Genomic DNA, 22,878 nt, shown 5'->3' with positions numbered 1-22,878 from the left:
ACCACTCTTCTGAAGCCCCTCTTCCTCCACCACCCTTCTCAGGCCCCTCTTCCTCCACCGCCCTTCTGAAGCCCCTCTTCGTCCACCACCCTTCTCAGGCCCCTCTTCCTCCACCGCCCTTCTGAAGCCCCTCTTCCTCCACCACCCTTCTGAAGCCCCTCTTCCTCCACCACCCTTCTCAGGCCCCTCTTCCTCCACCACCCTTCTGAAGCCCCTCTTCCTCCACCACTCTTCTCAGGCCCCTCTTCCTCCACCACCCTTCTGAAGCCCCTCTTCCTCCACCACCCTTCTCAGGCCCCTCTTCCTAGGCCCCTCTTCCTCCACCACCCTTCTGAAGCCCCTCTTCCTCCACCACTCTTCTCAGGCCCCTCTTCCTCCACCACCCTTCTCAGGCCCCTCTTCCTAGGCCCCTCTTCCTCCACCACCCTTCTGAAGCCCCTCTTCCTCCACCACCCTTCTCAGGCCCCTCTTCCTCCACCACCCTTCTGAAGCCCCTCTTCCTCCACCACTCTTCTCAGGCCCCTCTTCCTCCACCACCCTTCTGAAGCCCCTCTTCCTCCACCACCCTTCTCAGGCCCCTCTTCCTAGGCCCCTCTTCCTCCACCACCCTTCTGAAGCCCCTCTTCCTCCACCACTCTTCTCAGGCCCCTCTTCCTCCACCACCCTTCTCAGGCCCCTCTTCCTAGGCCCCTCTTCCTCCACCACCCTTCTGAAGCCCCTCTTCCTCCACCACCCTTCTGAAGCCCCTCTTCCTCCACCACTCTTCTCAGGCCCCTCTTCCTCCACCACCCTTCTGAAGCCCCTCTTCCTCCACCACTCTTCTCAGGCCCCTCTTCCTCCACCATCCTTCTGAAGCCCCTCTTCTTCCACCACTCTTCTCAGGCCCCTCTTCCTCCACCACCCTTCTCAGGCCCCTCTTCCTCCACCACCCTTCTGAAGCCCCTCTTCCTCCACCACCCTTCTGAAGCCCCTCTTCCTCCACCACTCTTCTCAGGCCCCTGCTGCCCATCCACCTGAACTATCATCCATTGTTTCTGTTTCAGTGTAAATTTTGGAAATCAGTCTGGAATCCAATCTGGGGTTAACATATTTATTTTAACAGACAACATATTGTAGAAACATTTCTACTAACACTTATCCAAAAGATATATGTGGACAACTTTACTATATACATATTATACATGTATTTACATTTTAATGCAGCATAGTTTTGTTTTTCCCCACCATATAAAAGAGTGCCCATCTATTGGTCCTCAATCCTGCATTCACAATATGCCCGGTATTGTCTTTTGTCCATTATTTCTTCACAAAACCTCCACATGTCTTCCACGACTTGAAATGTAAACTTGAATGGCTCCAAGATTTGTTCCTTGTCGTCCTCGCAAAGCTGACTCGATCCGTCAGATGAAAGGCTAAGCAACTGCTTCACAAACTCCTTCTGCATCTCTGGTCCCATCTGCAGGATGTCAGGCATCTCAACAGTTGCAGCAAACAAATGTGGATTGTCCTGAACCCATTCTGCAGCTTTTGTGCAGTCTTGGAGAATTTTGTCCTCTATGCTGGTCTTTGGAAAAGAAAGAGAAAAGGGTTATCTGGGTTTTGGATTAGCAAAATTAATAAATGAAACATTATTTCAATCCTTTGGAAAATGTATTCCTTCTAAGTAAGATGCATAGACCTAGCAAAAAATCTTACCGCTTCCCCTTCTGTCTGAGCATCTTTTTGGAGTGGAGATGTAATTTGCAGAGGCTGTGGCTGAGGCTCTTGGTCCTAAAAAACAATGGCCGCACATCTTAAGAACATGCAAAGATCACATGAAGGCATAGTTTTAAACCACAATGTAAAGAAGTAATCCAATGATTACTACTGGCATAACAAAGAAATGGGAAGTATTGTAAGAAAAAAATCTTAAAAAGCTGACCTCAGCAGTATCATCTAATTTCCGTTTCTTCAGACGGAAGACTGGTGGCGCCTCTCCGCGCAGCAGAGCTTTTGCAGCATCAGTCCAGTGGGCGAAGACTTTCCCACAGCTCACATAAGTTTAACAAAGACATAAATCAATATTCCACAAGTTCACCAGAGACAGTGCTACGGTGGAATAACTTCCAAATCGAAACATTATAAACTATCTTACAGACTTACCTTCCGAGGTCAAAGTTCTCCATGAGCATTACACACCACCATTTTCTCAGAGCTGGCATATCGGTCTAAAAAATTTATAACACAACACTTAATATAAGATTAGCCAAAACACATCTGGAGCGTAATGATATGGTGAACTTACAATGCTGAAGTCATAAGGTGCACCCAAAACGGTGTACAGGGCATACTATAGAATGAGAATAATTTAATGTTAATATCATCAAAGCACACAAGACAAAATCAGACTATCAGTCTCACCTACCATCAACATGAAAATGCCACAATCGTTCCCAAATGACTGTCTAGGTAAACCCTGAAATGAGAGTTTAATTGAGTCACTGCAACAGAGTTTTGAAATCATCATTACACCTATACATGGTTTTTAAAATACCTGTAGGTCTTTTCCAACCCTCTCTGTCCATGTCCCAGGATTTACATCCTGGCAAAGGTTTCTGAAATTGAAAAGATAGCTGCATCAGGAGCTAAAAAAATCAAAAACGTTAAACACAGACATCTTTCATGCAAACACACTCAAAACATGTCAGGCAAGAACAAAATCCTCATGCAAACATGCACATGCACATGTAGCATTTTTACAGTGCTGTTTTGTGAATTCCGTGCCGAGTAATTGTGATGCCATTCTGAATGAATTTAAGAAGCACCATAAAAACACTGCAACACAGATCAGAACATGCTCTGACAAGAAAAACTCCAAACCAAGCCTTATCAGAACGTCGAGGTGACACGAATGCCGGCGATAACTGAAACTGAATTTTGTTAGTGACCTCAGTACTCCTCTCATCTCCTGATCACCAAACCCAAGTTTTGCACTTGCAAATTTGGAGTCCAGAAAGACTGTCTCTCTGTGATGGCTTCAAAACCTATGTAGTTAATGTTGATGCGAAAAAGACAAGACACCACAAAACACATCTACATCATCAAGTCACAATGAAGCAGAAACGACACTAAAACAAGCAACATAAACGACCATGCTTGAAACAGGTTACAAATCATAAACAGTGCTTTTTTCAAAGAGCAATCTGTGGCAGACATGATGCAGACTCCCAGCATGTTGGTGACCCAAAAAATGAGTTCAAGTGAGAGAAATGCAGCAAAGCAGTGGAAGCTCTTCTTTTGATATAGAATAGAGAACAGCCATGTACAGGTTTTGTAGCCTATCGTCACTTACAGACAAGAGGAAGTGTCCAGGTTTCCAAATAGGAATAACGATGTGATCTCTCATGGAAACATCATCCTATTTCAAAGAGAAGTTTAAAAAGAAAACTGTCAAAACAGAACACAATAAATTGCATGAAAAACTTGCAAAAATAAACAAAAGTACTGGTATAATTGATGACATCTTTTAGTGTTGGACCTCAAATTAAGACTTACAGGCAAACTCAAGAGTGGGTCACACGCTGTGGGCCGTCGCCATGTTGCCACTGCATAGAGGTCAGCCACAAATATATTTCTTCCCTGAGAATAAACGTGTGCAAGTGTTTATACATATATACACACACACACACAAAACAAGCATCATTAAACAATAAATTTGACTATTTCTGCTATATTACCTTTGAAAGAGCAATTTTTTGGATGAGCTCAAAACATGCGTTTCCAATCTGCAAAGAAACATAAAGTCTGATTTTAATGACTTTACAGCTGATACAATCTCCTTTAAGAAAAATCATGTTAGCTTACAGTTGATTCCATTTCAGCATTCAATCCAAGGGTCCAAAAGTCAGCTCGTGTGAGGCATGCCTTCTGTGTTTGGACAATCAACTCTGTTGCTGGCCTTTCAGTGTCCAAGACATAGTCAAGCTGATGATGTTGATTGGTTAATAAAAGAAAAAGAAATTGAAAAAGAATGTAACATAATTAAAAAAGGTCAAAAAACACACAGCATCCATGAACTGCATTTTCCTGTGACTTTGTGTGGCTGACCACTAATATTTGCTTCAGACATAACACATACCAGCTGCTTTTGGGCAGGATGAGTTCCGAGTGTCCATGATGCACGGCATGGCCGGACATTGTCATAATTTGTGATAGATTCGCAGTGTAATCCACATAGATCCATGTCTTTAAAAGAAAACAAAAGTGAGCAAAATACATAGTTTAGTATTGTATCAATTTTTAAAATGTACTTCTCACCTCTGTTTGGGTCAGTGTGATGCTCTTGTGGCTGCAGTGGGGCACCAACTGGTGGGGGTTGTTGCCGCTCAGGCTCGTCCATATGAGGATGTGTTCGGCCTTGGAAGAAAAATGTATTTAACGTCAGCATTCCACTCAATACCACACCACTAAATAATAATAAAAAAAACCCCATATATTTTACCAAGCACTGCTTGCCCAACGTTGTTCAGTGTAACTTCATCCAAACGATGGGACTCGTGTCCTCTCTGTACCTGTTGTTCCAAGAGTTTTTGGTTTGTGTTGCTGTTTCTGTGATGAACAATGTTTCTCATCAAAAAGATGTGTGTTGATGGAGCCATGTTATTAAGAAAGTAGTTGTTTTTTTTCATGCTTGCAAAAAGCTGCTCAGCCACCTGGCTGTTCAATGAACCCTGAAGTTCAGGAACCAGGTTGATTCGCCTCAAAACTTCTTGTGGATCCTTGGTGTCAGCCTCGTGGAATCTGTCATATAAAACATAGTGGTATGAGGAACCAGTGAGCGGGTGTCCATCTTTTTCAGGAGTTTTGGTCATCTCAGTCAGCCATGGTAGAGAGATTTTGAGTTTTTTCTGCTGTGCTGCTGTTATGTTGTCAGGGGAAGATGCAGCCAGTCTCCCTTCATGTGGCCTGAAGGGTAAGGCAGTTGGGAAACGAAGGTTTGCATGATTTGCCAAGCCCCGTGCAAAATCATACACCGAGACATTAGGAAGATGTTTCCAAGACAAAAGAAGGTCTGCAAAATCCCTCGGAGACTCTGCCCTCAAGTTAAACTTTAAGCTGTAAACCACACCATGAGGACAGAGGATCACCGACCAGCCACCTTCAATGAGAACAGGCAAACTGGTTAAAAAGCGCACAAATAATTGGACTCAATGTTTAATTTTCTATGTGCAACTCTTACCAGATGCTCCCCAGAAAAAAATCCCCAGATTTTTTGGAATATCTTATCATAGGAATGTCTTGTCTTCATCTCTTCACGTAGTCTGATGATAAGATCCATCCGTGATCTCTGACAATCTAGGTTGCAGGCCTTGCACAGCTTGCGTACTGTTGAAACCTTTAATAAATACAAGCAATAAGGATATCAGCAGGACCTGGTGTAAATGGCCACTGTGTCCACAGTTTTCCAGCAAAAACCGAGACGCACTAATCATGCATACAAATGTACCTTCTGCTTCGTAAGCTCGTCAATAAGTCGGTCCTCAGACACCATGCTGACTTCAGCTTCAGCGGAGGACTTTGAAGACATCATTTTTTGGCACTCTGTGTTGAAAACAGTATCAGAGTTCCGTGTGTTCTTTCCGATCCATGGGGCCCAGAACTCGAAACTCGGTTTTACAGCAAATGTGTTTTTTGCATGACCTGGAAAAAAGAAATATAACATTAATTATGTGGTAATTAGAATGACCAAAAATATATAATAAAAGTGGTCATGGAAAATTTAAGTTTGAGAAATCTGAATACTTGGGAAAAATCCACGAGCAATCATCTCCATTTGAACAGAATCCCAGAACTCTTCGATGTTCACTTCCCCAGTGAAGTCCTCAGAAGCTTCCTTGATGTCACTCACTGATGCACAAGAAAAAAAAAATTGAGTTTCTGTATGACTTATTTTCACATACATCCTTACACAAACCACTAGACATTGTAGCTTACTTGGTAAATTAAAGACTCCTTTTTTGTGAAGGTCCATCACAACAACTGGTGGATGGTAGCCACAGCAAACGCACGAAAATGAATAATCGTGGCTTGTGAGTGCCTCAAAGTGGTAGTACGCATGACAGATAGTGTCTGGGGCAGGAAATTTTTCTTTCCTAAGGCTTTCCAGTGAACTGACCACCTTCGACATGGAGACATTGTTCTGAAGGAAATGGTTCAAAAAGAAAATTCCATTATTAACAAGTAGTAACAGAAGAAAACCTTTTTTCATTAATACTGCAAGTACACTGTGCCTACCTGCAGGTTGTGTCGTAGATACAAACAGTTCCAGACTCAGCAACAGATGATCATCAAAGTTGTGGAGACCATCCTTCCATTCTTGATATCTGTAAACCATATGGCACTGCGGGCATCTCCGGAAAAAGGTTGAAACATCTGGAAAAAAAAATAACAAAAGTAAATGAACACAGTGACATATATTCAAACTGCAGATATTCACAAGACGTAATAAATAATAACTTACTTCCGATCACACCATTCATGGTGACTATCTTGGCTTTTCCAGTTATCCTTGAAGACTTCTCTAGATGTATAGAGCCTGAACAGACAGTGCAAATCTTCTCTGCTGGATGCAACTCAGACATAAAAGCAAAAATCATGTCAGATTGCTTTTTTTTTATTTTTCATCAGCTTTCAACACGATCCAGCCTCACATCCTAGTAGAGAAACTCATGGACTTGTTTGGTCTAGATGCGTGTCTTGTGGGTTGGATTCTTGACTTCCTCACTAACAGATCACAACAAGTCAGAGTGAATGGAACATTGTCCAGCCTTTTATCATCCTCAACCGGTTCACCTCAAGGCTGTGTTCTGTCTGCACTTCTTTACATTCTGTACACTAATGACTGTTGTAGTCGTCACACAAACAGATTCATTATAAAGTATGCGGATGACTCTGTTATAGTCAGCCTGCTCCATGATGAGGAGGTCAGCCACGGCCAGGTACTTGACGATTTTGTATCCTGGTGCGATGATTTCTTTTTACAGATCAACGTTACTAAAACCAAGGAAGTCTGTATTGACTTCAGACGTACGACTCAGGTTCCTCATCGCAGTGTCGTTCACAATCAGGGAGTTGAACTGGTGAGCAGCTACAAATATTTGGGCACTATAATAGATAACTCGCTCAAATTTGATGAGAACTGTGACATGCTCTGTAAAAAGGGTCAGCAGCGCCTATTTTGTCTGAGGAAGCTCGCTAAATTCCAGGTAGACAGAGGCCTGACGAAAATGTTTTACTGTGCTTATATCGAGTCCGTTATTTCCTTTTGTATCCTTTGTTGGTACGGTAATCTTACTGTTAAGGACAAAAACTCCTTAGGGAAAATTGTGCGCGTTGCTTCCAAAGTAGCCGGGGTGAAGTTCAGCAGCCTGGAGGAAATTTATAATATTCAGCTGCTTAAGAAAGCCAAGAACATTTGCAGAGACGAAACCCACCCTCTGCATCAGGAGGATCAGCTCCTTCCCTCTGGCCTCCGCTTCACTGTCCCTCTAGCTACTAAAAACAGATATAAATTTTCCTTTGTGCCTCTCTCCATCCGCGCTTTAAATGCCGAGAAGAAGAGGAAGTAACAGCATGTCCACCAGTCTCCATGCTTTACTATGAAACTACTGCACATTTGCTGACAGTGGTTTGTCATTTCTTGTTTGCCGTCTGGAATGTTTCGCACAGCTTGGTGTTATGGGTCCACCTTGCTGATCTGCTTTTTATTTGTACTGGAGCTGATGATGCACCGAGGTTTGTTATGCTTTTATGTTGTCTTGTATATTTATGTTATGTATGAACGTGAACTTACTGCACACTGAATCGCCCTCCAAGGGACAAATGAATAAACTGAACTGAACTGAACTGAATAAAGTCTGTCGCGGCCTTTGGCTTCAAAAGGTCATCAGGGAGGATGGCTGGGAGCTTCTTATGATGATAAATGTATTGGACAAACTGTCTCAAGCTTTCATTCTGTGGTGGATAGACAGTGTCCTGCTGCTGTTGGGGAGTGGAAGAATTGTCTGTCTGTGTTTTAAACAGGTCCCGATTTGTTTGAAATAAATGCCACTTGCTGATGTTTTTGTGAATGCATGAAAGCCTGGCTTTGGCACACGGACAGTGCCATGTGTTATCTGAGGTACTGTAAGTAACCATGATCCTTCCAAGACGGGTATAATGAGTCAAAGCAGGCTCGTACACAGAAAAGCAAAGCTGCTTTGGGGTCTCTTGGAAGGCTACTGGGACACAGAGAGGTACATGTTTAGCACGTGCAGTTTTTTGCCTTTTAAGACATGTTGCCTTTTTCGCCTCCCCAAAAAACTGAAGCTGCACCATTTCCTCCAAAACATTTTCCTGAAGTTTTTCTTCTTTGACAGTCTCAGTGCAGTATTGCAGTGAGCGGATGTGCTCACAGTGGCTGAATGACAGACCACTTCTAGCTGCCAAAGAGTGATACTGTCTGCACTCCTCCAGCTCACACTGTACTTTGTGTAGATGGCCCCAAGTTTTATTTTGAACATGCACTGGGACAGAAAAGCCATGCCTCGACTTCTGAACAGCAGAAATGCCATTTATTGAGTCCACACAAATACTTTTTAAATGATCCTCGATTGTAACATCTTTACATTTTTTGGCATGTTTTCTTTGTATGTGTTTGGAGATATTCTTTTTATAAAGAAGAAGATTACAGTGGGGACACTTTGTTTTTTTCTTTTGAAGCAGCAGACTATTATCTACCTGAGAAGCAGTGTCAACAGACGATATGGGATTGGTGTGTTGATGTTGAGGGCTGACCACTGGTGAAACAGAGACTTCAGTCTTTGGAAACGTGGGGGGTGGTGAAGTATTTGGGCTCTGTTGGATTGAAAAAGAGGCCTGTTCAGTTGATAAATCCAATGGGGCAGGGGTAGATGGTGGTACATTGGGATCTGAGGTACTCTCTGTTGCCGGAGAAGGCGTTTGCACAACTTTCCCTCGGCAACCGTTTAAGTGTCCTTCCATATCACTTCTTTTGAGCACTGTTTTGTGGCACACAGGGCAATGAAAATGTGCTGCAGTCCTACAGTTAAGACTGCACTTGCATATCTTTTTATCTGAGGAAAAAAAAAAAAGAAAAATGATGTCTTTCAATAAATAGTGCAGCATGTCGGTGTGGTGCTACAGACACAACAATAGGCTTCACTGTTCTTGCACACTTACCTTCAAACGAAATGGCATTGCTGATGTGGACTTTAAGGTGACTCTGGATCCTGTTCAGTTTTGCTGGTTTAAATCCAGGGCACAGGGGACAGTGATACAGTTTGCAGCATGATGTGCAGCGGTTAGCTGCTATTTGTGTGCCACTCAATACAATCGAATGATGCATCTACGTAAGGACAGAAAAAAACATTGTAAGGCAATGTTCAAATGACAGACCAACTTAAGACTGAACATAATTTAAACATGATACTCTGAAATTTAGGCTGATTTAATGCTAAAACAGATATTTCTAGTGAACTCTTAGTCCGAACGCCCTAAATAACAGGACAAACTTTTCCAGCCATCTAACAAATTTAACACTTCCCTTTGGTCAGATAGCTACCCAGACCCAAAGCCAACCTACTCAGTACGCTTCCGAAACACACTCGTCCTTGGTCAAACGTGCACGTTAGGTTGAAGACGGTCGTGAAAACACCATAGCAGCGAACGAACAAAGGCGCTAGCAGCTGCTAACGCTATTGTTCGCTGCTAACACAAGTCTATGCTCTCGTGGATGCAAAACTTTAAAGAAGTTATGCAAAAGACAGAGGTACCATCCGGTCGTTTTACTAAAAACTGACAATATTTATTTATATCAAGGTTAAAAACACTACATTCACCTGATTGTTTAAAGTTTTTCACGGACTAGTCACTTACCGTCTTTTCGCTCGGCTCCGGTCCAAATGTACAGGAAGTTACGTCATTTCCGGGCTGGACTGACGCCACAGGGGCTTGAGAAATGCGGTAGAGGTCTGCAGGACAGGGGCTTGAGAAGTGCGGTGGAGGGGCCTGAGAGGTGCGGTCTGCAGCCAGACCCTTCTCGGCCCTGACGGCCCACCACTGCTTTCTCTGTGGATATCCGAGGTGTCTTACCCCCAAATTCCACAGCGTCCGCTTTGCTCCACCGCGTCTCTGTTCCGCCCGGCCGGAGAAGCAGAGAAGCGCATGTGCTACTTACCATCTACCTCCAAAAGTTGGGCAATCTGGGCCACACTTGCATCTTTCTCTGTACATCCTGGTAGAAAGGATGACTGGGGTCATACAAAATTTTATGATTCTCCACTTCCAAAATCAGCGTCTCTTCATCCATGGTTGTTGTGCTTCAAGACGCTGAATTTCGTGCGACAGGATGTTGACATTCAGGCCATTCAGAATAAAATATATGCATACATGCATACATGGTCCTGAATATGTATTTTGTAGAAAACACAAAATTTATGGACAATAGCCTACAAATGGGCCATATATGCAGCTGTGTAAACATTCAGAAACATTTGACTACAGCTTGATTACAGGCAAAACAGAAGTTTGTCAAATAAATCTTTAAAGTGTGTTTTAGTTTTTGTTTGCCCGCTTTTTAAAGTGTATATTTTAATCAGTATGGTATGTCTATTCGTGATATATCTGAAAATTAATGTGAGGACAAATAAAACGTCTTTAAACAGTTTAAAGTTTTCAATAAAGACAAAATGATTTTATTTTGTATGAAACCGGAGGTTGTTGGAGTTCTCTTTCATGTTTGGTGCGATCTGTTCTGTGGAAATTTATGCGTGCAGATCTGGACGGACCGGACCAGAGAGAAAAATAGACCTTGGCTCTATTTTGGACTCACGGTGCGGAGTGGAGCTGAGCGGACCCAGACGGAGCTGAATGGAGGCTTTGGAATCAGCTACAGTCATTAAAATAGCAACGTATTTGCTGCGGTGGTCGGACCGGAGCAGAGCAGAGCGCAAACGGACGCTGTGGAATTTGGGGGTTACAATTCCATATGAATTGCCTGACATATTTATGAAGAGGGATTTTTAAAAAATATTGCAGTAATGGCAATTGTAGGAATTTAAACATTTTAAAGTCTGGGTTGCACATTCGTTTGGACACAAAGAACTCCGACAATCAAGTTGAGAGGAAAACCAAGGTGTGTGTGTGTGTGTGTGTGTGTGTGTGTGTGTGTGTGTGTGTGTGTGCAGACATCAGCAGGTCAGACACACAGCAGAGTCTTCAGGTTCCAGCAGGTTGTCTCTGAAGAGTGACCGGTCTAAAGACTTTCCACCAACCTTCAGCGTTGAACCTGGACCTTCAGACACAAAGTAAGAAACTCTTTGTTTTCTTTCATTTCCTCCAAACCAGAGTGAGAGATGTTGTGCTCTCTTTCAGATTCAGCTCCAGTATTTTGAAGCAGCATGAGAGGTGAAGCTGGATCTTTGTTGTGTTGCTCAGAGTAACTGTGGCTTGGTGTCCACAGAGGAGAAGAGGATTGATGTCTGTGAGGAGCAGCAGCTGTCCTGCTGTGCTTGACTCCTGATTTTTCTGTGTTGGATTCATTCCCTGTAAATAGAGATTATTCTTTGCAAACTGCTGATCTGCTGTATTTCTGTCCACGCCTGAGTCTGAGTCTGAACTGTGACTTTCTCATTTGAAATGATAAGTAGTGGCTTTTAAAACTGGATCCTGGAAGTCCTCCTGATCCATAATCCCATGTTAACTTCTCTATGGACATTCAGCGTGTCTTACAATTCCAGATGAATTTTTGGACATTTTTATTAAGAGGGATTGAAGAAAATATGGCAGGAATGGAAATGGTACGAATTGAAACAGATTTTACAGTCTGGGTTGTCCATTCATTTAGATACAAAGAACTCTGACAATCAAGGTGAGAGTAAAACCAAGGTGTGTGTGTGTGTGTGTGTGTGTGTGTGTGTGTGTGTGTGTGTGTGTGTGTGTGCGTGCGTGCGTGCGTGCGTGCGTGCGTGTGTATAGACATCAGCAGGTCAGACACACAGCAGAGTCTTCAGGTTCCAGCAGGTTGTCTCTGAAGAGTGACCGGTCTAAAGACTTTCCACCAACCTTCAGCGTTGAACCTGGACCTTCAGACAAGAAGTAAGAAACTCTTTGTTTTCTTTCATTTTTCATTTTTTAGTTACATACACCTTCAAACACACAGCTTCACTGCCCTGGGACACACCACACACTATCCACAGCATCCTAGTCATCACCTCCTCCAGACATCACGTCCCTCGGACTGTTTTTAAACAACAAAGGACTCTTTTATCAGTGAAACTTCACCGAGAGTGCACATTCAGCCCCCCCACCACCATTAATATGGCACTGCTGAATGTGCACTCTCTCTTAAACAAATCTTTTATTACCTCCACCAGGAGGTTATGGAATCACGTCGGTTTGTTGGTTGGTTGGTTGGTTGGTCTCTTAGCAACATTGCAGAAAAAGTTATTGACGAATTGCAGTGAAAGGTGGGTCTTGGGCTAACTTAGAATCCATTAAATTTTGGTGACGATCCGGATCACTGTCTGGATCCAGGAATTTTTTAAAGGATTCTTTACAGTTTTTCTCCATTGGTTTGGCTCATTTCTTGAAACTGAAATTACAATTTCAAAACTCGAAGATCATTTGGCAAAACGGTCTTACAGTTCAGCTCAACACCATAGTTCACTTGCAAAAGCTCATCTCTCTCTCAAAACTGTTCACACATGTTTCAAAGCTACATTTCTTTCCCATATAAATAGTCAGAGCCTCCAAAATGTAAAGATCCTTCTCAACAGCTTCGGCTCGTTTTTCAAAACAGACCGGACGTTCTCAATTCTCTTGGTTCTCTTGTCAAAAACAACCTGGACGGTTCAGCAAAACACCACAGTTCACCTGTCAGAGATCAGATCTCTGCCAAAACAGTTCACTTAGGTGGAAAAACCAAATTTCTTTCTCAAACAAATGGTCAATGCCCTCAAAATTCTTTGTCCTTTTGACCTTGTGTGAGCTCTGACAGTCAAAATGTTTAGATGTTTTGTCTTTAAGGGCAAAGGACCATTGAAATATTCCTCATCTACCTTTCCACCTGGGCCCAGTCCTTCATTCATAATGGTGATTGTGATAGTTTTTATTGTCTTCTTTGGGTTTTTTAGCTAACAGAAAATATTGTGTATAAGAAAATGAAGACAAAAAGCATTTTACAGTCAGAAGAACCTTCAAGTTCTGATTCACACATCGCTCTCATACCTCCAGGGAAACTGTCAGAATTTTTCTTCACACACAGAGCAACATCCATCCATCGGAGTTCAATATACTGTAAAATAAAAACAAAGAAACAAAAACAAAAACAAAAAACTAGAATTTGACACTCAGAGAGGCACAGGCGCAGACCTCCGCCACAGCTCCAATCAGTCACCGACAACAATAGGAACACCATATGTGATAAAAAAAAAAAACAAAAACAAAGAAATAAAACATTTTATTTCTCCCCAACACAAACAATGTCTGGGAGAAAGCTGTTTGCTGCTTGTTCATATCTCAGTGTTTCCTCACAGTGACCGACACTCCGGAATCCCCCTGTTTTTGTCTGTTCTGGATCCTGGTATCCGCAATACCTCCTGATCTGGATCAGCAGCTGATATCTCTTAGAGTCCTTGAAGAACTTACTGCAATTTTTTGCTAAGCCCCCTTGTCATTTATTGTTGAGTTATGCCCAACTATGTCAAAGACTGCCCGATCTCTCAATGATAAAGAAATCTTTAAAAAAATCCTGGATCCAGACAGTGATCCGGATCATCACCAAAATTTAATGGATTCTAAGTTAGCCCAAGACCCACCTCTCCACAAAGTTTCATTGCAATCCGTCCATAACTTTTTCCGTAATGTTGCTCACAAACCAACCAACCAACCAACAAACCGATGTGATTACATAACCTCCTTGGTGGAGGTAACAAAACAAAAAGGAAAATTGTATGTTGTTGCCCAATGTGCTGTAAATGAAGCTGGAGTTTCACAGCTCACTTCTTCACTGGTCTCCCTCCTCACCCTCCTAACTGTCCTCTTCACCTTCATCCAAACACATCCATGTCTGGTATTCATGGTATTGAAGTGTGTTTTTGACTAACTTTGACAGCTGAACAGATGATTTTGCAGGTGGTGACTAATACAATGAAATTAGGCTGATATGTTTTGGAGAGTACAACCATTGGACTGAGAATCAATCAATCAGTTCAGATCGACATGATCTATTCACTTGGGAATTGTGCTAAATCTAGCCTTACTGTACTTAATCATTTGCAAAGATTTTCTGAGACATTGAGACGTGTACTAAGACATTTTAAATGTGATGACATGAATGAAAAATGCCATTCTGTTGTGAGCAGTTACAGGGTAGTTTGGAGATTTGTCCATGTTGTTTTGAAAATATAATTTCGGTTTCAAGAAATGAGCCAAACCAATGGAGAAAAACTGTAACACTGAGCGATAGGGCAGTCTTTCACAAAGCGGGGCAGGCCCGCCGACAGGGGGCGTGCGGCGCGGCTAGGTGACTGATTTGACCTGTGGCGGAGGTCTGCGCTCTCTGAGTGCCAAATTCTAGTTATTAATGATTTTATTTTAGACAATAACTTAGACAGTCTTCTTTTAACTGAGACATGGATTGGCACTGATGCACCTGTTATCCTCATTGAGGCTTCCCCACCACGTTTTAACTCGACAGGGTAAGAGGGGTGGAGGGACTGCTTCCATTTTAAAAAACTCACTGAGTGCATGTGCAGTAGCTTTTAACAGTTTTACATCCTTTGAGCACCACGCCTTTGTTTTTAGCAGTCCCCCGATCCTGTGTTTGACAGTGTCCAGACCCCCTCAGTACTCTAGTCTTTTTATTAGTGAATTTTCAGAACTTTTAACAATAATTCATTCTAAATATAGTAGAATTTTAATAACTGGTGATTTTAACTTACATGTTGACGACATCTCGGACTCTACGTCCAGAGAATTTTTAAACCTTTTAAACTGTTTAGATTTTAAACAGCATGTCACACAGCCAATTCACAACAGAGGACACACCCTGGACCTGGTTATAACCCACGGTCTGTCCATCAGTGTGTCCTCTGTTGTTGACCTGGCTGTCTGACCACTACTGTGAGTTTTTTAACATCACCAATTTTAACCAGCAGGAAGCCCCGGTGAGAACAGTGAGGAGACGCTACCTTACTTCTGAAGTGGCTGCAGATTTTATAGAGATCTTACAGAGCACTCCTACGGTGATTTTACCTGCATCTTGTGATTTCATCATTGACGATTTTAACAGTAAACTGAAGTCCAGCTGGACTCAGTCGCTCCACTTTTAACTAAAACAATCAAGGGCCATTCCAAACCCCCGTGGAGGAAGATTGATAAAATCATCAAACTGAAAAGAAACTGCAGGAGTGCTGAAAGAAGTTGGAGGAAATCTAAGTTGACTGTACATCACCAGATTCTACGTCAACAACTCAAAATCTACAATAATGTAGTTAATCAGGCCCGAATTTCCCATTTCTCTCAACTGTTTCAGACAATAAAGACAACCCCCGCTTCCTCTTTTCCACCTTCAACATTTTAACTGGCACTACAGAATTACTATTGCAACGACACATCATCAGTAGGGTAAAACTAACCTGTCTCATGACGGTCTAACCAGCTCACCTTCCCTATTAGTGCATAAACAATTCAACGCTTAGTGAATTCTGCTTCACAATGATAGGAAGAGCCAACATCGAAGGATCAAAAAGCAATGTTGCTATGAACGCTTGGCCGCCACAAGCCAGTTCTCCCTGTGGGAACGTTTCTGCAACCCTGTCTCCACAAAATTACGTTCTGAGAAAACTAAACTGCATTCTCAAATACGTTTCAGAGGAGCCTCTTCTGTCCCTTATGTTTGTCTTCAACATATCTTTTTCCCATTTTTTCATTACGCTTGGTCTGAAACAGATTTTTTTTCCTGCTTTTTCTTCATCATGTTGGTGGTTAAAAATGACCCTGTATATTCATCTGGGATGCATTTTACTCTTCTGAAAAGACATTATGTTTATTTACTCTTTTTTAGTGATGTTTGAAGGTTCCATGAAGAATCAATTAAGCATCATCATTTGGTCAGATTTGCTCCAAATAAGCTGAGATTTGTGGGATGTGTTCACACCTCTGCCAGAAAGTCATATGTAGAATTTGGAAGCCCCACTTCCTTCCTGAAGCTACTTCCTGTTTGGGAGGAGCTTATGAAAAAAAGTCCAACAGGTCACGATTTTATCGCTCCCAGAGGCCTCGCAGTTCAAGTTTTAGGTCTGTATCTGCTGTAGAGGTGAAATAACAGCAATAGAGCAAAGGTCATAACAGGCTTCATGTCTCAGCGAGGCCTCAGAGGGTTTAATGACCTTGTGGGGCACCTCTAAAGGACTGTCTGACAATGATCCAACTCTAACACCATGAAGAAAGAAAGAAACAGGCCTTGTAGTGTGTATTTTACACTGAAGTTGGAGAGAAGGCCTCTGCAGCTCCGTCTGGTGGATCTAGAGCAGCACATCTGTGTTGAGAGGTTCTCCTTCGTGCTGAAGTACGCCACCATGCTGCACATCAGTCGTGTGAAGGGCTTGAACTAATTATTCTTACAGAATACTCATTTAAATATGCATGAATGAAGAGAAACATCAACCAAAAAGTAGTTTTCGTGAGCTAATCACACACTAACCATGTTAACAGCTCATAACAGTCCCTTTTTCAGGACGGAGCTACTTCTCTGTGCACATGCGCGTGACGCTGCTGTTGTGCTGCTTTTAGATCGACTTTTATCCTCAGGTACACACCAAAGGTATGAATAAAGTTCTATCTATCTTAAAGAAATTAGTTGATTTTTCACCCTTTTCTTCTTTGTTGTCGTTACGTCAATACTTCATAATCTATTGGAGTACTATTAAAACAGTTAAAAACGTTTGATCTTAATGTTATAACACATAAATGCAGACAGAGTGATCGATTTAAGGATTGCTTGATTTATAACAAACTTGTTTCAGCAAATGTATGAAGATGAATACACACATCTGATTCAAAATAAATATTACTCTTAAAATGAAATAGAACTTGTTATATAATGCACAGAAGCGTATTTGTAGACAAATATAATTAATTTAAGAGCAAAAACTCGCTCCGTTTAAAAAAAAATCAGTCCGTGACGTACTTCCGGGTCAGAGTTCAGAGTCCTTAGCAACAGCCTAACAACCAGCCGGGCGGCTTTTTAGAAGACAAAACAGACAGATTGCACATTTAAACAAAAAAACTACAGATCACATCCATAAACCAAGTGGAAAATATGAAGATAAAATGTAGATTTATTGCTAGAGAAGCATTGTGTAAATTATAATTTAGAGACTTCTTCGTTCGATAGTCTTTTTTTTTTTTAATGTTTGAGATTGTGGCTTCTGATCTGTTTCAGAAACTATTTTAGTGATTTTGTTATGTTTTGAAAGTCTACCTGAAGTCATTATTTAATGCAGAGAATTGTATTTGTGCTCAAACTTCTCGGAGCAACGCCCTCCGTTAAAGGACCTGTATCATGCTTTTTTAGCTAGTCCAAACCCTATTATTGGCATTAACATGGTAATAGTTCATTTTTGGCGCAAAGGAAAAGTCATTTTGTGTGAAATAAAAGATTTTCTGGGGCTAATTCTGAAACCTGGAAGAGAAAACGCTCTGTTTCACTGAAAATCCCGCCTCTCCCCCTGTGGACTTTGACTGACAGCTACTTCAACCAATCAGCGCTTCGTTAGCGTCTCTAAGGGTTAGCTTTAGCTCTTTAGCTCTAGCTTCTCTACACGGAAATACACGCGAAAACATCTTTTCCTGTTAGAAACTCACCAAGCGCAGACTCTTCAGACTCTTGCTCTTGCTTGACTGTTGCTTTTAGACGATGGTTAAAGTTTATCTCTGTAATCAGAGTTAGAAAAAAGCAGCAACGCTGATTGCCGAGGGCCTGCAGGAGGGGGGCTCAGGGGAGCCATCTTCACCGTGTGACGTGAACGTCGGAAAACAGAGCGTTTTCACGGGTGCGGGAGGGGCTGCCTCTCTGAGCAGCACAAACAGGAGGAAAGCTCAAACACACAGGCACGAAGGAAAAAAAACGCGTTGGGGGTGTTTTTGGTGAGTACATAGCCATATAACAAGGTTAAAACATACAAAAAGTGAATTTTTGCATGATACAGCCCCTTTAAACAGTCCGCGATTCTCCGTGATATATTTACATGACCAATAGGAGACACTTGATTTCAAAATATAAATCTTGGTCATAACTTGGATCATGAATTAATATTTGGTTCATAAATGAGCTATGTGGTCGTTTCATATTGGGACTTGTCGGAAGGTGGAAGTAACGAGGAGCAATCAGACCACCGTAAGGGTAAATACACATTTATTTTATCAGAAATAAACAACAGTGAAGAACGATAATGTAATCACTTTCAGATGACCGCAGAACGGCGTCTTGGTTTCCATGGTGATCAAGACCCGCAGTGCAGCGTTGGAGAAGCTCCAGCTGTCTTCTCTGGTGGCAGATCGTGTTGGAGCTGCTCTTAAAAAAAAAAAAAAAAAAAAAACCCAAAACAGGTATGTCAGAAATACATCAGGAGGTAATTATTAGCTCCAAAACAGAACTAGTCACTACACAATGTGAGAGCGAGGTGTGCGTGCATATAATTCACGGCAAGAATAAGTTGAAAAAGACTGCATGGAACCTTCAAACATCACTAAAAAAGAGTAAATAAACATAATGTCTTTTCAGAAGAGTAAAATGCATCCCAGATGAATATACAGGCTCATTTTTAACCACCAACATGATGAAGAAAAAGCAGGAAAAAAAAATCAGTTTCTGACCAAGCGTAATGAAAAAATGAAAAAGAGATATGTTGAAGACGAACATAATAAGGGACAGAAGAGGCTCCTCTGAAACGTATTTGAGAATGCAGTTTAGTTTTCTCAGAACGTAATTTTGTGGAGACAGGGTTGCTTTTCTGACACCTCCTGCTTAAAACCCACAGACGCTCTCTGTGAGAACTTTGCAGACCACTTCAGAACTAAAATCATGGACATCAGGTCCAGTCTTTTACCCCAACAGGTTTTATCAGTGAACACAGCTGAACCGTTGTCCATGCCTGAGGACACACTGGACAGTCTGGACCTGGTTGACGCGAGGACTCTTGGTCGAGTTTTCTCCAAAGTAAAATCAACAACCTGCCTTTTTGTTCCCTTCCCCCACACCACTTTTTAAATCACTTTATGGATTCCTTGAGGAACAGATTTTAAATATCATGAACTGCTCTCTTCAGACGGGTGTCTTCCCCACTGCCTTTAAAACGGTGGTGGTGAAGCCCCTTCTGAAGAAGAGCAGTTTAGACCCCAATGTTCTTAATAACTACAGACCAGTATCCAACTTACCATTTTTTAGTAAAGTTTTAGAAAGACTGGTTTTTAACCAAGTCAATGACTTTTTAATGATCAATAACATTTTAGAAAGACATCAGTCTGGTTTTAGAGTGAACCACAGTACCGAGACGGCCTATTAAAGATATTAAATGATATCAGGTGGAATTTAGATAATAAAAAGCTCACAGTGTTGGTTCTGCTGGACCTGAGTGCCGTCTTCGACACAGTAGACCATCACATTTTAATAAATAGACTGAGTCACCTGGTGGGCCTCTCTGGTACTGTTCTTAACTGGTTCAGTTCTTTTCTCACAGATCGATGTTTTTATGTAAGTTTGGATACTTGTTCCTCAGGAACCCATGAAATTAGGTGTGGGGTTCCCCAAGGTTCAATTCTCGGTCCCATACTTTTTAATCTCTACATGCTTCCACTTGGCGACGTCATCAGGAGACACGGCATCAGTTTCCATGGTTACACTGACGATACTCAGCTGTACATCGCCGTGTCTCCTGGTGACTCCGGGCCAATAGAAACCCTTTTTAACTGTATTTCAGACATCAAGTCATGGATGCAGTGAATTTCCTACAGCTCAACCAGGACAAGACTGAGGTTTTAGTTATCCGTCCCGAAGGTCAGAGAGAGAAAATTTCTCCAAGATTATTAGATTTTAAACCAGAACAATCAGTGAAGAATCTGGGCGTGATTTTTGACTCTGAGCTAAGTTTTATTCCACACATTAAAAACATAACTAAGACTGGATTTTATCATCTTAAGAATAAAGCCAGAGTCGCCCGTTTCTCTCTCAGGCCAGTACAGAGGTGCTAATGCAGCTTTTATCTCCTGTAGATTAGACTACTGTAATGCCTTGCTCTCTGGTCTTCCCAAAAAGAATATTGCAAACCTCCAGTTATTACAAAACTCAGCCGCTTGCATGCTGATGAGGACCAGGGGGCGGAGCCACATTACAGCGGTTTTACAGTCGCTGCATTGGCTCCCTGTCCGCTTCAGGATGGATTTTAAAGTTCTCTTATTAGTTTTTAAATGTCTTAATGGCCTTGCGCCTTCTTATTTAGTTGATCTGTTTTTACCCTATCGACCCTCGCGGCCCTGAGGTCCTCTGGCAGCGGCTTATTGTGTGTTCCAAAAGCTAGAACCAAAACCCATGGCGAGGCGGCTTTCAGCCACTACGACCCCGCCTGTGGAACAGCCTGCCGGAGAACCTCAGGACCGCAGAGACTGTTGATATTTTTAAAGGGAGGTTAAAAACACACCTTTTTAATCTGGCTTTTAATTGACCTTTTAAAGTTCTTATTTCCATCATTCTTATTTCTAATCTACTTATCCTATTTATTCATTCTATTTTTATTATATACTTCTTTTTAGGGATGTGCGAGTACCGATACCAGGTATCGGTATCGGGCCGATACTGGCCTTATTTCAAGGTATCGGGTACTCGTGAAGGCTACCGATGCCAGCCGCCGATACTCACGGCAAGAAAACCCCACACGTAGTAAGCCCTCCTCACCAGCAGTTGGCGGTAGTGCAACCAAATGGGATGCAAGCTGCCGACAAACATGAAAGAGGAAGAAGCTCCTCTCTGGAGCTGACAGGCGCAGGGCTACACTGCAGCGGGTTGATTCTCCACGAGTCTCATCCAGAGCAGAGACAACAGGATGAATCCAGAACGGCTGCTCGTCTCACCAAAACTCCGCCGGTGTGGAAATTCTTTTATATAAGTGAAAATGAGCCGAACTTGCAGAATGCAAACTCTGCAATGCTAAAATTGCTAAAGGAGGTGCGCGATGTTGTTCATTTACCACTAGTAATTTGTTTCAACACCTCAGGGCGAAGCTTGTGGACGAGAGTCTGACGCTGTTGTGCTGGAAAAAAAGAAAACTCCGGCAGCAACTCGACGGCAAACTCTGCAGAAGACCAAGAAACTGAAGAGCAGAGATCCGAGAGCAGCACAAATAACACAAGCAACTCTTTAAACTCAGGGGTTGTTCTATCTTTGGCTTTAGTTCATAAAAAAATCATTAAAATTAGTACATTTACAAACCTTAGTTTATATAAAGTGTAAAACTCAGAGAAAACTGTTTTATCTTGCACTTAATTTCATTAAAAAACCGTTAAAATAAGTTCATTCTATAAAGTGTATAACTTGGAGTTGTTTGTTTACGTCTTGTAATTCAGTTCATTTAAAAAACCTTAAAATTCAGGGAAATTGTTTTATCTTGCACTTAATTTCATTTAAATAAGTGTAAACTCAGAGTTGTTTTTTTTTTTCAGACTTATTTTGGACTTAAACATTGTGGCTGGGCTGCCTTTTTATTAGAAATAAAATTCATTTTCAAAAATAATCTGTCTTTGCATTATTTTAAATTTTATGTATATAAAGTATCGATATGCAAATATCGGTATCGGTGAGTACTGAAGATGAAGTACTCGTACTCGGTATCGGTCTGAAAAAAAGTGATATCGCACATCCCTACTTCTTTTTTTTTTCTTCTTTTTTCTTTTTGAGCCTCGATCAGAAGGACTCACTCTTTATTATATACTTCTAACTTATTTTACTTTTTTACTTGATAATCTTATCTTACTTATTTTATATTAACTTCGTATCATGTCTTTTTATGTTTTTAGCTGTTTTAACTCCAGTGTTTCCTCAGGGGGGGTTCTTCTCACCGGGAGTTGGTCCCGGTCCTCTGCTGGGGTCACTGCACTCGAGTCCTCTGGTCCTGGCTGGCCTGGGGGTCGCCACACTTCGGTGTGCGGGGTCCCCTTGGTCTGGCGGGGTCGGGGGTCGAGCGCTAGGGCCCCAATATTAATGACCTTCGCCTTCTCCTGGTGTGGACGGCCCCACTGGTAGTGTTTTCCCATGATGCTTAGTGCCAATGCCATGTCTCCTCTGCTGTGTGCAGAAAAATTGGGAATGTGTTTGTTTTGTGCGTGTGTGTGTGTGTGTGTGTGTGTGTGTGTGTGTGTGTGTGTGCGCGTGTGATGTATACTAACTGATGGTGCGGTTTTTATTCTTTTGTTTTTATGACTGTTTTTACTGTTCAGCACTTTGCGTTGTTTTTATAAATATGAAAAAGTGCTTTACAAATAAAGTTTGATTATGATTTGATTTGATAATTTCCTCCAAACCAGAGTGAGAGATGTTGAGCTGTCTTTCAGATTCTGCTCCAGTGTTTTGAAGCAGTGTGAGAGTTGAAGATCTTTGTGTCGTTGCTGTTTGTTGTGTTGCTCAGAGTAAATCTTGTTCGGTGTCCACAGAGAGAAGAGGAGGAGTGATGTCTGTGAGGAGCAGCCAGAAAGATCCAGAAGCAGAGCTGCACCAAGTAAGAGTGGACATGTGTCTGCTGAGGGACTTGTTTGTCTTCACTGGACTTGTTGTTGTGTTGTAGAAAC

The 22,878-nt window shown here is 42.0% G+C and overlaps 2 protein-coding genes across 2 annotated transcripts; both read right to left on the bottom strand.

The window, feature by feature from the left end:
- Positions 1-1,076: 1,076 nt before the first annotated feature.
- Positions 1,077-4,955, bottom strand: LOC115385366 (uncharacterized). The gene is made up of 14 exons (XM_030087351.1): positions 4,481-4,955; positions 4,297-4,395; positions 4,118-4,224; positions 3,844-3,963; positions 3,717-3,764; positions 3,535-3,618; positions 3,332-3,397; positions 2,534-2,594; positions 2,405-2,455; positions 2,285-2,288; positions 2,143-2,207; positions 1,922-2,030; positions 1,696-1,770; positions 1,077-1,564 (listed from the first exon to the last, which is right to left on the bottom strand). Exons 1-9 carry the CDS (start codon positions 4,848-4,850, stop codon positions 2,445-2,447), a joined length of 966 nt encoding a protein of 321 aa, XP_029943211.1. The 5' UTR covers positions 4,851-4,955; the 3' UTR covers positions 1,077-1,564; positions 1,696-1,770; positions 1,922-2,030; positions 2,143-2,207; positions 2,285-2,288; positions 2,405-2,444.
- Positions 4,956-6,042: 1,087 nt separating this feature from the next.
- LOC115385365 (uncharacterized) lies at positions 6,043-10,065 on the bottom strand. The gene is made up of 6 exons (XM_030087350.1): positions 9,916-10,065; positions 9,220-9,385; positions 7,894-9,113; positions 6,500-6,623; positions 6,274-6,411; positions 6,043-6,178 (listed from the first exon to the last, which is right to left on the bottom strand). Exons 2-6 carry the CDS (start codon positions 9,383-9,385, stop codon positions 6,132-6,134), a joined length of 1,695 nt encoding a protein of 564 aa, XP_029943210.1. The 5' UTR covers positions 9,916-10,065; the 3' UTR covers positions 6,043-6,131.
- Between the last annotated feature and the right edge of the window lie 12,813 nt (positions 10,066-22,878).

Source organism: Salarias fasciatus, unplaced genomic scaffold (genome assembly GCF_902148845.1).
Source record: "Salarias fasciatus unplaced genomic scaffold, fSalaFa1.1, whole genome shotgun sequence".
Taxonomy (NCBI): Eukaryota; Metazoa; Chordata; class Actinopteri; order Blenniiformes; family Blenniidae; genus Salarias; species Salarias fasciatus.
Note: the sequence above shows the minus strand (reverse complement) of the source record. Positions and strands in the feature narration are given on the sequence as shown.

Excerpts from the sequence above, each read along its gene's own strand:
- LOC115385366 (XM_030087351.1), bottom strand. The coding sequence starts at position 4,850 with ATGACCAAAACTCCTGAAAAAGATGGACACCCGCTCACTGGTTCCTCA. Across the intron at positions 3,765-3,843 it reads ATGCTGAAATGGAATCAACT|ATTGGAAACGCATGTTTTGA; the intron begins GTAAGCTAACAT and ends GTTTCTTTGCAG. Across the intron at positions 2,595-3,331 it reads CTGGACACTTCCTCTTGTCT|AAACCTTTGCCAGGATGTAA; the intron begins GTAAGTGACGAT and ends TTTCAATTTCAG.
- LOC115385365 (XM_030087350.1), bottom strand. The coding sequence starts at position 9,385 with ATGCATCATTCGATTGTATTGAGTGGCACACAAATAGCAGCTAACCGC. Across the intron at positions 9,114-9,219 it reads CAATGCCATTTCGTTTGAAG|ATAAAAAGATATGCAAGTGC; the intron begins GTAAGTGTGCAA and ends TTTTTTCCTCAG. Across the intron at positions 6,412-6,499 it reads CATGAATGGTGTGATCGGAA|ATGTTTCAACCTTTTTCCGG; the intron begins GTAAGTTATTAT and ends TTTTTTTTCCAG.